We start from the raw sequence: 17,610 nt of genomic DNA, 5'->3' as shown, positions 1-17,610 counted from the left end.
TATACCTAATTCCTGTGAACTTAGCCAAAGACAAAGCACCACATCTTCTGAATCACTGGACCAACTTGATTAACCTCTACATTTAGCAACATGCTGTTCCAGATTGCTTAAAAATTGCCATGTCACACTGCTATTTAAATTTAAAAAAGAAGAAAAAAAAAAAAAGGATCAGTTGAGGCAGGGTTCCTCATTTCAGCCAGTGTCAGGTCTACCCTCTCTAAGGGAGGGTTGGATGATGTTAACTCTCCTAAAACCTGTTAGCCTCTGGCAGGGTTGACTGTACACCCCAATATAAGCCTTCCTTCAACTGTAGGTTGTGGGACACCCGTACAATTACTCCATTCTGAAGACCACACAAGGTAAACATTTGTGTATTGGAAACCATGTTTCATCCACTGGATTCTTGGCAGGTATGAGGTGGAGAGGAGCTTTAAGTTATTTCAGCAAATGTTTCACTGCTGCAAAAGTCTAACTTTTGATTTCCTTTGCATGCACGTGAAGAACATTTCATAATGTATCAAACACTTCTGCAAACAGGTTCTTCACCTCAAATTGTGCACATATATTGCTATCACAGTTAGCAGTACTTGTAGCTAGTGAAGTACAAGCTTGATTCCTAACAACCCTCTCTTCTGATACAAATCAGCAGACCGAAAACCATTGTTTTTAAAATGATTTTATTGAACAATATTTCATGTACCTATAAAAATACAAAATACTTCAATGAAAACCATGACAATAGAAGGGAGCAAAACTATTCCTACTTCTTGGATCATGGAGCTACTTAAAAGATAAAGTTCAGGTTAATAATAAAATTCTTCCACTACATATAAAATGATTGCTGCTACTATAATACCACATTGAGAGCATATTCCGGGCATGTAACATTATTTTAACAAAACATTATCCTATAAAGATGGTTATTACTACAGTGGGTCCTGCCCACCAAAAACATTTGGATTTCCCTCAACTATTCCACCCATGTTATTCAGAAAAATTAACTGCCAATTTGATTTAATTATTTTTGCTTAATATTCTTAAGCGGGATATATTATGAAAAAAGGGCTATGTACCTTTTTCATCTGAAATGGCAGTGGACAATTTTTAATACACAGACATGCCACAAACACATTACATGAATACTGATTTAATTGATGGACTGAATATTAAATGTAAAAAAGAAAAATAAGGAAATATAATACATTTCATTTGATCAAACTATAAACAACTGGGTTTTGCACCTTATTCTTGATACTTATTAATGAAATTATAAATCAAAACAAATACAGTGGATATCAACCCTATATGATCCAATGTCCAGGACAACTTTCTCCATCTTAAAATTGATCCATACCACTGCAAGATTAGCAATGGGTGGTTTACATTTAGTATCCTTCAAATAACTTTTTTTTTTTTATTAAAAAAAAGTGAGACTTGTCTCTTAAATGGGAACACACAAAATTTCTGCAGTGTACATGGGATAACATATGTGTTAGAATACTCAACACAACCTCATGACAGGTGAACAAGATCTGTGCTGGATTTAGTGAAATTAAATGTTTAATTGAAAATGAGCATTTTATTATTTACCTCTGAAATTCCAATCTGCAGTTATTTCTAAACCTTAAATAGGTGTGGAAATAGCGTAATTTGCAATTGCAAATTCAAGTATGTGATTTACAAAACGTGAATTTGCATTTGAAAATACATTAACTCAGACATAATCTTACATCACTTGCAAAAGGTGACAAATGCCAACAGGCATGCACGCGAGTACAACAAAGCTTTTGCAGGTAGTTTCCTTACCCTGAAAATGGTTACAGATTAACTCCTACAAAGCCAGGAGGAAAATTGTTTTTAGAATTATAGGGGATGGTGGAGACAATAATCCCAAAACCGAAGAAGGTGTATGGAAGGTGGAGGATGTATATTTACTACAATTCTCAGCAAAGCTGTAACAGCCATAGCTTATGTGGAGTGCTCCAGCAATAGTTTGTGAATTAAAAGAATATAAACTTTCTCCAAATGTAGGATACCCTTATAGGAAAAAAATATCCAACATTCTTTGTGAATTGGGTCGCAAATTATTAGATTTTGATATTCTCAACTTTTTATACCTACATTAGGGAGTCATTAACAGAAACAAATAATATTACTTGGAGAGTTTGTCTACATTCAGGTATATCTGTAATTGGTAGTAAAGAGCATCTGCATCACTTTCACATTTACTGCTCAAAGGAGAAGTACAAAGGACAGAGCTGCAGAAAATGATTTAACACATGGCAGATGCAGAAACATAGCATTCATCACTGAAGCAGCAATATTACTGTAGCTTAACTTTCACCCATGACTAAATGAAGAATGAAAAAAAAGTTAGAAACGTAGCCCATTGGTCATATAAACCAACTTTAAAATGTGCATATCAATGTCTCTTTGAGTCATTAATTAAATGGAGGCATGTTATTAATAAGCATGATCGGAGGGTTTGTAATGAGAAATAGAAGTAGTATGATTCCCAACAAGGAAAATGACTCATAGGGGGGGGGGGGAAAAAAAAAAAAAAACAAAAAAAAAAACTTAAAGACACCCAAACAACTGCATGAAGGTGAAACTCACAAAAAGGGATTTGGCCTAATTTGTACATATTATTTCAGTGGAGTCTTCTATGTATTTTCCATAGTGGGAGGTGAAAAGATGCTCTGTATAAATTTATTCAACACAGGAAATGTTTCTTCTGGATATATGGAGCTGATAGTTTAAGGAAAATTGTTTTTTTTATGACATGCATATTGGACTTAAAATTCCCATTCATCTTGGGCAACCACGTACCTTAACTATTGGCAAAGAAAAGTCCAGATAGGCTTGAATTTGGTAGCGTGGCAATTATTTTAGGGAACACGTCTCAAGTTTCTGTATAGTGCTTGGAAAATAATTCACACAATTTATTTTGAAAATGAGCCGTTTGATAAAGGCTACTAGTGCTTTCCTCCAGGCTGGGATGGGTAACTGTGATCTCCATTATTCGAAAAGGTACTGAGAGTTCAATAGAAAGAAGAAAGTCAAACATACCAAAGTATAAGCATATAGAAGTCAACCTTTTCAGTGACGGGCAACGGACATAGATAACTTCAGGGCTAAACAGTCAGGAGTGCATGCCCTTTTGTCTGATTGAGTCTAAAGTGTCATTTTTGTCTATACCTCATAATACTTGTCAAATTTGATTAATACAAACCAAAAATAAGATTAGTAATTCAGATACAACAGATACACTTCACACAAATAGTACAAGTTAATAACCAGTAATCCTTCCATCACCATCTCCAATGAGCCTGGGAACCAAGTGGCAGATACTTTGAACTTAGCTGGTTTCTCACTGGAGGGCAATTTCATTTTTTGTGCATGCAAGTCCCATGAACAGACTTTCAATTCAGGAGCATAGGTGCAATGAAAAGTCTAAAGGTGAGGTACAGTACATAGGAAAATAATAACACCATAAATGTTACTCCTAACATTACATGCTCACTAATCTCCTCAACCTCACTACCAAATGGCATCCATTTCCCCTTGGCTTGAATAAAACACTCCTAACAGATTTGCTTTCATCAAACTTATCACTACATTTCATGTATCCTTCTATACACTTGGCAGCATTTGAAAGCCATCAAATAGATTTTTCTTGAAATAAAAAAAAATAAAGCAAAAGAAAAAGTAGACTTATTAATAAGGAAAGAATCAAAACTCAAGAATAATGGGGTAGTCAATAAAAATGGCAGGGTAAGGAAAAAAAGGAGTATTCTTTTGTTGATTCCTTTACTGTCAATACTGGTCTCCCCCTATAACTTGAGGTTGAAACTGATTACCATTGAAGGTAGAAGTGAATAGTTACTCAAAACAAGATTGCTAAAGCCTTTGAAGAATTTGATTGAGGCGCTCAAACAAACATTATCATTACGTCTACAACAACCACACCGGACTACAATAAGATTTTTCTGACATGCAAGGCTTTGTAACAGCATACGGGGACTGGGAGAACGTGGGGGAAGAGGGGTTTTGAAGGAGGGAGAGCAAGGAATTAGAAAACAGAACTCACCACAAAATGAACTGTTCACTAGCGAGCCTCTCTCTACTCTCCCTCACAGCTAATTTTTTCATATTTTGGTTTTAGAGGTCTGTATGTCAGTAGAAGATCATCGAGCAAAGACTATACAGAACCTCCTGTCTGAAAGCAAGACCTTTTTAGGAAGATGCATTCATGGCAAATAGTTATAAGAGAATTTTATGAAAACAATTTAGATGACCCAGAAATATGAGCTTTGCAATAGGTCTTTTGAAGGCCTTTTATTCTGCCTTTTGTCTGTTTGAAGAAATCAGAGAAAAACGAACTACTGTAACGTCACAGGATTTAGCAACCAAGAGACTATCCACCAGATGATATAGCCAGTTTGTTGAATGTATTTGTAACATTACCCTCTATAAATAAATGTTTGCATCATTGCACTCTTCATATGAATACTGAAACAGTTGAAGGACTGTGTGTCTTGTGTAAGATACATTTAGCTCTTAAGTCAACTTGATTGAACAGGAGTTTTCTAGAAGAATCAGAGTCAAAACCGGAAGAACTATTTTCTGATTTAAATGAAATGTAGTTTGAACTTTTGAAATGGAGGAAAGGGCCATCAAAAAGGAAAACCGTAGTCTTTTTAGAAAACAAGTAAGCAGTCTTCCACTGAAAGAGGTTGACAAGCAATATCTTTCCAACAGACGAGATCGCTAACAATGAAGTTATTTTCCATGATGGTAAATACATTTTTGTTACAGGAACCACTAGATTTAAATGTCATATAAATAACTTATGCCAAATTCAATATCCATTTAGAGGGAAAGTTTCTTTACAGTAGATTAATTAAAGATGAAACCAACAAAATGGCTTTTCTCACTTCATTCTTCTAAAATAGGATTTCCTTCAATCAGTGATTTGTGTTGCTCCACCAGGCTCACAGGTTCAGCAATTCAAAGGAGGAGTGAAGAGTCAAACCTTCCTGTCTGACTAAGATTTAGGGCCCATGTAAGCTTAAATAATGCCTTTGAGAGGAGCAGACCATTTCGGAAATTATTTGACGAGGCTAAAAATGAAAAAAGTTGTCCGGATGTCTCCTGAATTTTTAAAGAGTCCGATGAACTGGGTAATGCAAAAAAACAAATTACTAAATAATCTAAAAGACCTCTATCTCCTGAGAAACTTTGCAAATTCCAAGTATGTATAATTTCTCAACTTATCACCCAAGGAAATAGAACAATTCAGTTTGCTGAGCAAAAATGCTGCTACGTTTCCCTTGCCTTCAAGATAGGACAGTAACTGAAACATGTTTGATGTAGTAGTCCCAGGTATGAAGCTGCTACTGTTGAGAGTTCTTGAAGATAATGAAGTATCTTCAGTAAAATCCCACACAAACCAGGGAGCAAAAACAATTTTCCTTTTGCTACCAGGGAGTAAAAATGTTTTCCTTTCTCCAGGACTACTGTGATTGATACTGGAAGTAGTAGTAGATCCCTTAATTGCTTTCAGTGTGATGACTGCTGAAATCTTGGATTGAATAAAGGAGGGACTCTAAGAAGCTGCAGAGACTACAGTTCAGTGATAATCAGTATTCAGGTTTGTCTCTTGCATTACCAATTCATGATAAAGAAAAATAGGATCTCTACCCTATCAGGAAAGAATGTTCAAATGGGTTTTTCTGACACTCTTGCATCCCACAAGGTGAAGTCAACCTGATTTTATGGAACTTGCAGAAGAGGATTAGCCAGAGTTGAATTTAAATCAAGCATACAGCTTCTTGAAGGAATGATCTCTATAACTTTGCTTTGTAAACTGTGAAAGCTAAAAAGGGTTGAAAGCAATCTTGCTTCTGAGTGGGGGCCAGAAAGGAAAAGGCTCTTCCACCACACCTAGTTCGTTGGGGAATGGACAGTAACGTTTTATCACTGAAAACCAAATTCCTAGTAGGATAATAGCATTTAAGCTTCTGACATAAATAATTTGGACCTTTCCCCAGTAAGGCTTTATGGGTTAGGCAACATACATATTGTAAATACTATTCTTTTCTTAACAAGCAACCAATGTAGTGATCTTAAAAGTGGAGTAGAAGCAGTACTTGGAGGGAGATTACAGATCACCTGTGCTGCAATATTTTGCACAACCTGTAATTTAGACAGAAATGTTTCATTAGCAGAATCAAATAGTGCATTACCATATTCCAACTGGCTAACAATAAGAGCCTGTGTCAGGGTTTTTCTAGCCAATAGTGGGAAAAACAGAATAGCTATCCTCAGTAAACGTAGCATGTAAAATAGGTACCGGTTATGGATAGGATTTGCTCTTTCATTGTAAGCTCCTGATTTACCCTGACGCCAATATTTTTTGCGACCTTGCTAAGAACGGTGGCCTTCCTTAGTTCCGAAAGCTACCATTCAAGGGTCCAGTGTTGTTGAGCTTTCCCAGAAAATATAATCTCTGTTTTTCCTAGGTTATGCTGGAGAAAGCTGTCAGACAGCCAAACTGCAATAGCTTTCATACCACTAGAAAAGTGATCTTTCAGTTTGTTTATATCCTTATCGAAGAAGGTGACCAACTGAGTGTCATCAGCATAAGGCAAGCTTTCAAACCCAAAGGATTTGATGACTGCGCAAAGGGGTGCCACATAAATATTAAATAGAGTGAGACTCAAACATGAACCCTGAGGGACCGCCTGTTCAACCAGCATGGTCTGGGATTTGAAAGCACCCAAAGCTTTCCCTTAAGTCCCTGTCTCATTCAATCTTTGAAGCACCTTGACATGTACCATTGTGTTGAACGCTGTGGGTAGGTTCAAAAGCACAAGCATGGATGGATGGAGTATCAGCATCCAGTGAGCAGCAGATGGAATCTGTCACAGCAACGAAGGCTGTCTCCGTACGGTGCTCTGAAGCCTGATTGTGATGGATCAAAAATCGTATTTTCTCCAAGATAAATCGGTCAACTGTTTATTAATCAGACCTTCCAGCAGCTTGCCCCACAGTGGAAGCAATGAGATTGGTCTCGACTTTTATAAAGAAAAAAAAAAAAACACACGAGGGAAGCACTGGAAAAGTCAATACCTAGCAGAAAAAGAAAAGCTAGGGCCCCTATTAAATGTTCCTTGTTAACTATGAGGAGAGGTGCTGGGGATGTAATTAATAGGTCTGGCCATCTCCCCAAGAGTCAATGGGAGTTACAAGTTGACGCCCCTCAATTAAGGAATAACCTGGCAGACTGATTTATGGGTCCTTTAACACATTTTTCATCTACTTTGGGTACTTTCATACATTTGGTAAATCCCTAAGGGCCTAGTTATGGTTTGGCAGTGTGAATCACAGGGCAGGGATGGCCTTCGCGGGTAAAGTGGCTTAGGAGTCTCTGGGGGAAGCACTATCTTCGTCCTCAAAGTAGCTTAGGGACGGTGGGGCTGTCGTTGGGTGTCAGGCTGTCCCTCAGCTCGCTGCCCCCATCCAACTGCACCAGTTGTTTTCCCTTGTGCTGAACCGCACCCAGTATTACCCAGTTTGATGTTTCTGGATCTGATAATTACAGTCCAGAATCACTGGACAACTCATACTTGTCCAGAAAAGCATGCCACTGGGGATTCCCCTCTCAGCAACATGTAGTGAGGTCTTGAGAGTGCTGTTTGTCTAAGGAAATACATTAGCAAATAGAAAGCTAAAAATCCTTTCACAGCACACTTTTCAGAGAAATGTTTTATGGTCCTGTTTGCTACTGTCAGTAACTAACAACACACTATCGAGAAGGGAGAACAAGATGACAGAGTAAGAAACTGGACTACTGAAATTAGTCCAGGTGTCTTCCAAAGGCCATACATAATATGGCAGAATGTTTAAGCATGTGAATTTACTGAAGATTCCAAGATGGACAACTTCTATGTCCATAGGAATTTTTCAATTTCATGCCAATCTATTAAGCAATATGCTCTAAACATATATCATCACAGACCACAAACAACTGTTTTTCTATTTTACCAAATTGCAGACTTCCGTGCAATTCATGCTCTCAACATTTTGGGTCCAAATGAAAGAGTACACATTGCTACCCTTATGGAAAATAAGATTCCCCTCTGTGCACAGCTACCTGATCATACTGTTCAAGCATCTATATAGTAACTGCAAACACCAATTTCAGATATTTGCATGAATGATTGGCTATATACGGATAAAGTACATATAACTTGCACTTTTTATGGTTGCCAATATTTAAGAATTAGATTGATAATACCGAAGTGAATTAGGTTTGATGGACATAAGAAAAAATATAAATCTTCTATTATCTAGAAAGCCAAATTAAAAAACTATTATCTACTTGAAAGAATATCACATAGCTAAATATATCTACGTATTATTCAAAAGTACTGTGAAAGTATAAAAGCCTATACAGAATATATAATTAAAAAAGTACAAAATGTGCAAACGGATCACAAATCTGTAATGACAGCAAGACACTGAGTCCAATTAAAAACCAACCCTTTCAGTCTAAATCAGAGTAGAAAGAGTATTAGCAAGAATTGGCATGGTTAGTAAACCTGTTGGCACAGTCTAACATGTAGCGGAATGCATGGTTCCCAGTTGACCAGCTGCCAGCATCAGGATATCTTTTTTCTCCTTATGAAAGCGTAGCTCCTTGCCAGCAAGCCTGGCATCATCAAGCTCCCGCTCAGTACAGGACAGCTCCCGGGTGAGAGTTCCTGGGATGTCCTGCTCCCGGTTGACCCAATCCATTGCCATCTGGTTCCTCATGTCATCATCCAGAGCACGGTGAGAGTAATGGGCCAATACTTCCTGCAAAGAAAACAACTGCAATTCAGTTTTGAATACAATATCAATGTGTGCACCATCAGAGCGTTTTACTCAAATCAAACATTTTTATTTTACCAAAATCAAGCTTTCAATAAAGAAGGATATAGACTCATAGGAATCATAAGTAGGTTAGTTTAAGCAGTTAATATAGTGCCAATATTATTAGATAATAAATTTGATAATTATGAAAAGGAGTTTCTCAGCTTATCAGAACTCCTAGCCATTATGCCTGCTTTATAGGAGATATTCTTGTGGTTGGAAGAAGAGTGTGCAGTCTGACTTCCTGACGTTAACAGAATTAGAACCGGCATCTTCCAGGATAGGCCTTACAAAAGACTGGAACATAAAACACGGTTACCTTCAAAGCCCACCAAGGAGAACTTGGAAACTGCTCCATCAGTTTAGTAGAACGGGAACTCTGACACTTATCTCCCTCCAACCATTAAATGACTAGGTCAGACCAAAAGTACCGGAGGATAACCTGTAAACCTCAGCTTCTTCATCTCTCACACATGCTGTTCACAAGTACATCTGCCTCTAAGCTGGTTATCAACGTCTTTCAAAAGGAACTGCTCTCTAACCCTCACACTTGATTGTGCCGAATAGCACTCCAAAAAGGACCCACTGTAATCTTCGACTGGGAAGCTCTTATTTAATATGACTTTGAATGTTGACAAACGTATGCCCTCTGACTTAAACACTGTGATTGATACTCTGTGCAGCACTCTATTTTCAGGTCCAACGCAAAACAATTCCTTGGCTACAAGGAAATAAAGCCTATAAGCAAATTACAAAAGACAAACAAATGAGGGCCCTTCCGAGCATCACTATTAGAGGTGCAGAAACAGGTGTCAAGATAGAATTCTCCAAAAATGAAACTCCAAGAGTAAGAATATCCCAGAAGTTCAATTTCTAGCAGCAAAATAAAGGCCATCCCACAGGAGAAGATCTTCCTGCATAAAACCATCTTACAGAGGAAGAGGCCAAACATATGAGGGGAATCATGCCTTCTGCATCTCCCAGGAGGTGTTACAGGACAACAGACCTGGCCTAACAGGTTGCCATCTCCTCAAATCCAGACTTCAGTTGAACATTGACCCATGAATTCCTTTATGTTATGAAGTCACCAACTGGGCTCGAAAGAAGCTTAATACTGAAACCATTAATGTGATAGTCGAAAAGTTCATCGTCATTGACATTCTGCCAAATAAGCAGATGGAAATGAAGTACAACTTCAGAAAGATTGAGTTCAACTGATATAGCAAAGCCCAACACCAACAGGCTTAAAGACCCTGTTGCCATGTACAACTCCAAAAACAAAGCTGGTCTCAAGACCAGAAGCCTAACTATTATTTGGTACCATAAGGCATCTTGAAACAGAGGACAACCGTCCAGCATCGATTGGAAGACTCCACAAACATCAAACCATTGATTCTGTTATCCTACCAGCACCACACAGCACACCAGTGGAAGGAGCATTTCCAAAAATCCACTTCGTGGCAGAGGAAAACGAAAGACAATTCAGTAGTAGACATCATTTGGAACTTATACACAATCAAATGTTCAAATTTCCATTAAAAACAGATGACACTTTATCTGCGCTTTGAAGCAAATTTGTGCCATTGTCTGAGCTTTCAAAATTTAAGCAATATGAAATAAGATACTGTTTCCAATGGCACAGCCGAGACAGGAGGTGAATGGATATTAAAGAAATTGATTAAAAAAATAAAAATAAAAGAGGCCAGAAACAGGATTTCGACCTTCCTAACATTTGGAAAAAAGCAAAAAAGTAGGCCAAGAAAGATTCAGGATGTAGGTGCTACTTACCTTTATCTCCATCTCCATGAGGGGGATAAAAGTTACACTACAAAGCTACAAATGCTTTGTGAGAGTCAGGATTGGTAATTAACATTACCTACAGAAAGTCCTTCAACTGTGGCCGGAAGGCAAATGATCAAACTTTTTTCCAAAGTAAATGTACAGCACACCAGCTCATCTTTACATTTAGAGATCTTTATCTATTATTACACCATGGGTTATGAAACACCACAATCAAAGCCAATAGGTCTTGCCTACGGCAGCGCTATTGGCTTTGTCAATTTCTTTTTGCACATGGCTGACAGAAAAAAACTTTAGGGTTCGGTGTGGGTAGAGGTAAAGGGAGTTGAAGGTGACTTGAGTGTTGATAAGTGGGTAGAGTTAAAGGGAGGGGGAGGGTGACTTCGGGGTTCAGGGCTGGCAATAATTAAAGCGAGGTGAGGGTGACTTGAGGGCTCAGAGGTAAATGAAGTAGACAGTGATTGGTGGATAAAAGAAGGCGAGGGTGATCTGATTGGATGCGTATACCATATCGTACTATCCAATGTAGAGTATGGTATAGTATTGTATCGTATTGTACAAAATGGTCCATCAGTTTATAGTATGGTATGGGTCGTTACTGCATAGTATGGTATAAAATTATATGTTATGGACTATCATTGAATTGTATGGTATAGTCTCTTATTGTATAGTATAGTATGTTATTGTATTATATGGTAGGTTATGGTCTGGTATGTCATGGCATGTTATGGTATATTATATTATGGTATAAGTATGATATGGTGAGTTCTTGAGGCATACAACCTATGAACTGCTAACACACATGCACAAATATTTAGGCAAGCGCCAATATCACCAGTTGGTACAATTTAAAACCATGCAACTTACAGTGGCTTTCCCAAATTGGGAAGGAAGGTGGCATTAAACGGAATGCAACCAAAATTAACACAAGTCATAAACAAAGGCACCCTTTAAGGAATGCTGCAACATGTACCTAAACCAAAATGTAATAAATTGTGTTGTTCTGTTGTTACTTGACTTGGACAAGACTGGTCGGAGAAGAAATGCTTACTGGAAAGTAAAGTTTGAAATATCTAAGAAGCAAAAACGAGAGAGGCAGCCCAAGACGGAAAAGCAAAAACAAATGGTCATAAAAGCAGCTACAAAATGAGATAGAGCAACATAGGAATAAGAAGGACATACAAACAAACAATACAACTCTAAACAAAAAAAAAAAAGAAAGAAACACCACAATCCAGCACAACCAGCGCTGAAGAACACCAAGCAAGGAATCAATAAGCACTTAGCTCATGGCTCCAGTGAAGAAAACAAAAACATGAAGATGACATGAAGCTGAAAATGAAGCAAATCTGAGTGGCAATAAGGCCAACCAAAGTTTAGTAGTAGGTGGGCTAAGATCCCCTTCATAAGGGCTTTTTTTGTTTAACCAATAGATCATCAAAAGCAACAGCATGTGTGCTGTCTCAGGTGACAACTACTGAAGAGAAGTAATCATTGTGCAGCAAAAGACTGCCATACATGGAGGTAAACAGAAAGAGGAAGGGCTTGCAAGAAAACAATACCCCTTTTTCATAATGTATGCTTAATCAAACAATAATTAAGAATCTTGTATGAAATGAGTGAATGAAAAAGCTACCTGTCTGGAGCACTGTCGGTCTCTCATTGCTTTGAGGCTGCCATTCCAATGTAACAGTTGGAAAACGGTCATCAATTCCTAGGATTACAAATAACAGGATAAGGTTTAATAGCAGTAAACAAAAAAATATAGCGAAAAACAGAAAAAGCGTCGAGTATGGATCCTGAGATTTGTTTTAGAGCAGTACCCTTGCGCGCCGTTAGGTGGCATCTATCAGCTCCGCATAAGTCACCCACATTGTCCAAGCTGGATGTGAAGTTTCAGGTCCTCTATAGGTACCGCAACGGTGTGCTGACATCAGTTTTTTTTCACCACTTTCCACACCAGATGTAAAGAGCCATGAAGAACATGGACCATTAGTTCGTCAAAACTAAGGCCCTGAAACAGGAGTCCCATACCTACAGACCTGTCTTTCCAAGCAGTAGTGTTTGGAAAACGTGTGCAGAGATAACCCCGGTGCCGCCTAACAGATGTCAAGGACCGGAACTCCACGTGCTAACGCAGTGGTCGCAGCTTTAGCTCTGGTAGACTCAGCATGCAAACCCTCAGGAGGTTGCTTCTTATTCAGTGTGTAGTAGATCTTAATGCAGAGAACGACCCATTTGGAGATGGTCCGCTTCTGCACTGACTGACATTTCTACGCACCCAAATAACCAACAAAGAGTTGGTCATCCACTCAGAACTCTTTTTTATGATCAAAGCAGAACGCCAACGCTCGTTTTGGGTCCAGCCAGTGAGTCTCTCTCCTTCCTTAGAATGAAGTGTTTTTTGGGGGGGGTGGGTTGTAAAACCTTGACAAGGTTAAGGATTAGCCTACATGAATGGAATGACAACTTTTGGCAAAAAGGAAGCCCTAGTGCGAAGCACCACTTTGCGAGGGTAGATGGAAAGGTAGGACGGCTTAGATTACAATACCTGCAGCTCACTCACCCTGTGGACAGATGCAATGGCCACAAAGAAAGCTGTTTTCAAAGTGAGAACCCTGAGAGAACAATTGCGAAGAGGCTCAAAAGGAGAGCACTTCAGGTATGTCAGAATCAAATTCAAATCCTACTGGGGCATAATGAATGGGGATGGAGAAAACATACGAGTAAGGCCTTTAAGGAACCTATTCACAATAGGAGACTTAAACAAGGAAGGTTGATCAGGCAACCACAACAAAACAAAAATGGCAGATAGACAGCCTTTAAGAGTGCCCACAGCAGAGCCCTGTAGGGCCAGAGAAAGGATGAAGCTTGTCTTGCCCTCTATCTTAGACTTGGCGGAGAAATCTGTCTTGACGTCAAGTGGTGTGACATGGTCCAGCTAGACAATGGTCGCAGGAGGGGGCACTTCAATATTGATACAGATCCGATTCCCAAGGGCGAGGATGTCAATGACATACCTCTGTTTTACGTCGAACTCTTTGACAAAGATTGTTAGAAACTGCATTGCCTCTGATATTCTGCTCTCTAGGACCGAAGGTCTGACAGAAAAACTGTGGAGACGGAGTAAAAAAACAAAACAAATAAAAATTAAAAATAAAACACCACATGCGCAGTCTGTTCTGCTAGGCCCCCACACTCTCAAACTGGAAACAAGAACAGATTATAAAAACCCATCTGACAGTACAGCGCATGCCAGGAATGGAAAGATAAAGGCTCCATAAATGCATAGACGACCTTGTCTTGCACTATATTAAATATAATGCTTGCCAGACCGCTTTTACCCTCATTCAACAGACACCTTTAAGTGCACTCTAGACTCAGGACCCTGGAATCTAGATTTTTCGTGGCTTTTCTTAATATAAGAGTGTAAACTCAGGGCAAAAAAAATGTCATCAAGAAGCTAACTAGAGGATGCTTTTTTAAATCACTTTTACACTGGACATGTTAAATTCATTTCCTTTCTCAAAATATCTGTGAAATGTTTTCGGAGTCCACTGAACACAGTGGGGAATTATTCTAAAGTCTATGACAAGCAATGAAGATCCTATGATGCAGAAAATAATCTCCACTTCTACAAACAGGAAACAGCAATGGTGGATAATTATAAAATTATCTCAGGAATAAGTTCTTGTATGGACAATGAGTAAGAGGCACGCACTGCACTGCACTTCCCAAACAAATTCCAAAACACTATTTCGCTCTAAAGGCAGATGTGAAAAATAGCTTTCTGTTAGTACATGTGCTTTATTTACTCTTGGAAATTTAGAAGTACTTCATAACTTCACAGATATGATTTGTAATTCTCATCAAAAAAAAAAGATGGGTAATAAAAAAAAAGAAAAAAAAAAGAGGAACAATACTAAAAACTGCTTGTGCGCCTTGAAGGGTCCACTCTGCAACATTCCTTCAAAGAGGCAGGGGAAGCAACTGAAAAGGTGATACCATTTTCAGTGGTCAGAATTACAGACGACTACCATTACTTAAGGCGTAAAAATGAACTGCATGTTCAGAGATACTTCTTTAGGAATGCACGAGAAAACTGTTGATTTGTTGAAATAGGCAAAATTATCTTAAAGAAAATGAATGCAAAAAAACAAGGCTTTACCTGAAACTCTAGCATCGACTTTCCCTTATTTGATTCCAACATAAAGCGGAAAGCACCAATTCCTGTGTTTGGATTATCAGCTTCTTCACGGTTACCCTGTAAGAATGGAAATGTTGAGGAGTCAAAGTAATGAAGAACCACACAAAAGTAGCAACTGGAGTGATGAAACTCAAGTCCATTTAAAAATGAATTGTTGCAATACACACAAATCTTTTCTTGATACACTCCAGCATCTGTTGAGTTTGAGTTTGAGAGGACAAATGCTGGGAAGGCATACCATTTTGAATAGCTCTTGCCATAAGATGTGCTGGAAGCACTTGCCTATTGAGATTCTTCCAATAATGTCCAAGCCAGACATTCCATGGTGACAAGGCATAAGCACTTAGAAATTTCAGAAATCTTATACTGAATAGCTATCGTAACTTTACAATAATCACAAAAATCATCAATAAAATACAACATTTACAGCTAATGCTACATTTTATCCAACAGTACAGTACCAAGCCTAAAAGAATGCACTGCATTTATAAAAAGGCTTAGGAAAAGCTAATACATCTTGCCTTTCTAATTAAAGTGCTATCTGTTGGCTTTTCCAATGTTTGTATGCAAAGTATTATTTTAATAAAGTAAATATAAAAAATGCAAAATGCTGGAGGAAAAGCAAACCCATATCTTATTATCTAAAACCTGCACATTAAATTCAGTGTTTTCGATCTTAATAAATGCTATGGTTTACTTTTTAAATATTTTTCTCTGGAAATGTTGAACAAAATTTAACAGGCACTGACAAAGCCAACAGGCCTCACCTATGTGAGAGTTATGGCTTTGACAATGCCTTTCAGTCATGCTCGACAGCAGCGCGGCTGAAAGTTAGGAAAAAAGTACCATGATTAGGTGCCTGGACACGCATCTATGGCGGCGAATTACAGGGCAAGCAACAACAACGGGAAAGCAACACAAAAAGGTGCTATGAGGCAGTCAGCGCTGGCTGGATTATTACAATTTTTTTCTGGTGGGAAGTGACAGGGCAAGCAACAAAGGGGATGGGGTGACAGGGTAAGCAAATATGGTGGTGGAGGGGGTTATGTGACAAACGGAAAAAAAGTGCTGACACGGCCAGAGCAGGACGCATCACAGCCCTTTTTTTTTATAATCCCTTTTTGGCCACAAAAATAGTGTTCTTTACAACACCGACATTATTTTAATGGTGTTAGCTGTCCTTCTCTCCTGCTCACTAACTTAACTGTACACTGCCCGAAACTGGCTGTTTGAATGGATTTGTTTACGACATCATGGAACTAATGAAGGTATATGCCTTAAACCTCACTGTTGTGTTTGATTTTTCATCAATAAATGTACAATTACAGCATCCACAACCTCTCAATCCGAGAGACTGCCGAAATCGAACTGTCTTCGGTATGTTGAAAAGCAGAGCTTCTTTAATAATGAGCAGTATAAGAGATGCTTTAAAGAACATTTTATGCACCTGTTCTATGGAAAGGCAATGTCCTTCACTCTTTACAAATTACTGTAAAGTACGTTTTTTTTTTTTTTTTTTTTTTTTTTTGTTTTTACAAGAGGCACCCATTTCCTTCTCTGCATCAATCTCCATGCAACAATTATTTGCCAAAGGTCAAAAAAATAGAAAGTGCTGCATTATTACATACTATATGAAAGCACCACGAAGTCCAGGTTTCTGAGATATTTTCTTGCCAGAACCAAGTTTGGTATACCACTTTCAAGAACATAAAAAGCATGGTCTCTGGGTGTGTTAATGCAGTAAATTCTACTGTGTGAAAGCTACTGCATTTCAGAGAAGTGATCTGTATGAAAAGGTCACATATCTGCACATGATGTTGTTAGCAGCTGAATTTGCTTTCCTATTTCACCTGAAACCAACAAATGAAAAAGAATCTCACTTGATCACGAGCAGCCCAAGAACACTAGTTAAACAATTAATCAGTACTTGGCCCATGTTCCAAAGGAACAAACACAAGAAGAGTAAGTGAAACTGGCCCCAATGAGAAGCAAGGAAATGAATGACAAAGAGGCCAACCAATGGTAAGTAAGAGGCGGGCTCTAAGCCGCTTTGAGTTTACGTTGACAAAAGATCTCACAAGCAACACCACATGCACTGCCCCAGATAAGATTTAAAAAGAATAAGTACTGTAAAGGTATGTAAAAATGGAAACGCTTCCCAAGACATAATTTATTTTCTACAACATTTAGCCATTTGGTCCTCTGCAACAGCCTAGAGAGCAGATTTAAGAACCTTCAGGGTCAGCATCAAGTACAGTTTTTGCCTCAGATGCCAGCTGGACAAGTGCAGGCAGCCCTTCCAAAAGGACCATATAAAATAATTTGTACACCAAACATTGTGCTTTCATGAAGTACGTGGAACACAGGAGATAAATAAATAAAAAAGCCTTAAAGTCTACTCTCCAGTCATACCCCAGTAAAATATAACCCTGTTGCTGTACTTTTATGGAAAAGGTAGGAGGGGTTTGAGGAAAACACCACAAGGTGGACAGAGGGACGGAAGAAGCAGCACACGAGAGGGAGTTAGAAAACACATGCATTCTCATGGAGCGCAGAATGAAAAAGAAAAAAGTACTTCCTAAAAGTGAGCATTCGAAGAATAAAAGTCAGGCAATCTAAAAGATCGCAAAGAGGCTTTGCTCCAGGGAAGGGACAAACAGAAGAAGATGGCATGCCTTTGAATA

At 38.5% G+C, this 17,610-nt stretch overlaps 1 protein-coding gene across 1 annotated transcript in view; it reads right to left on the bottom strand.

Moving 5' to 3' along the window:
- Positions 1-660: 660 nt before the first annotated feature.
- LIX1L (limb and CNS expressed 1 like) overlaps positions 661-17,610 on the bottom strand; it is a 42,476-nt gene continuing 25,526 nt past the window's right edge. Inside the window, exons 4-6 of the mRNA XM_069217954.1 lie at positions 14,888-14,983; positions 12,356-12,433; positions 661-8,862 (exon numbers count right to left, since the gene is read on the bottom strand). Coding sequence (XP_069074055.1) covers positions 8,620-8,862; positions 12,356-12,433; positions 14,888-14,983 — 417 coding nt within the window. The 3' untranslated portion in view covers positions 661-8,619. The remainder of the gene's footprint in view (positions 8,863-12,355; positions 12,434-14,887; positions 14,984-17,610) is intronic.

This window comes from Pleurodeles waltl, chromosome 12 (assembly GCF_031143425.1).
Source record: "Pleurodeles waltl isolate 20211129_DDA chromosome 12, aPleWal1.hap1.20221129, whole genome shotgun sequence".
NCBI lineage: Eukaryota > Metazoa > Chordata > Amphibia > Caudata > Salamandridae > Pleurodeles > Pleurodeles waltl.
Note: the sequence above shows the minus strand (reverse complement) of the source record. Positions and strands in the feature narration are given on the sequence as shown.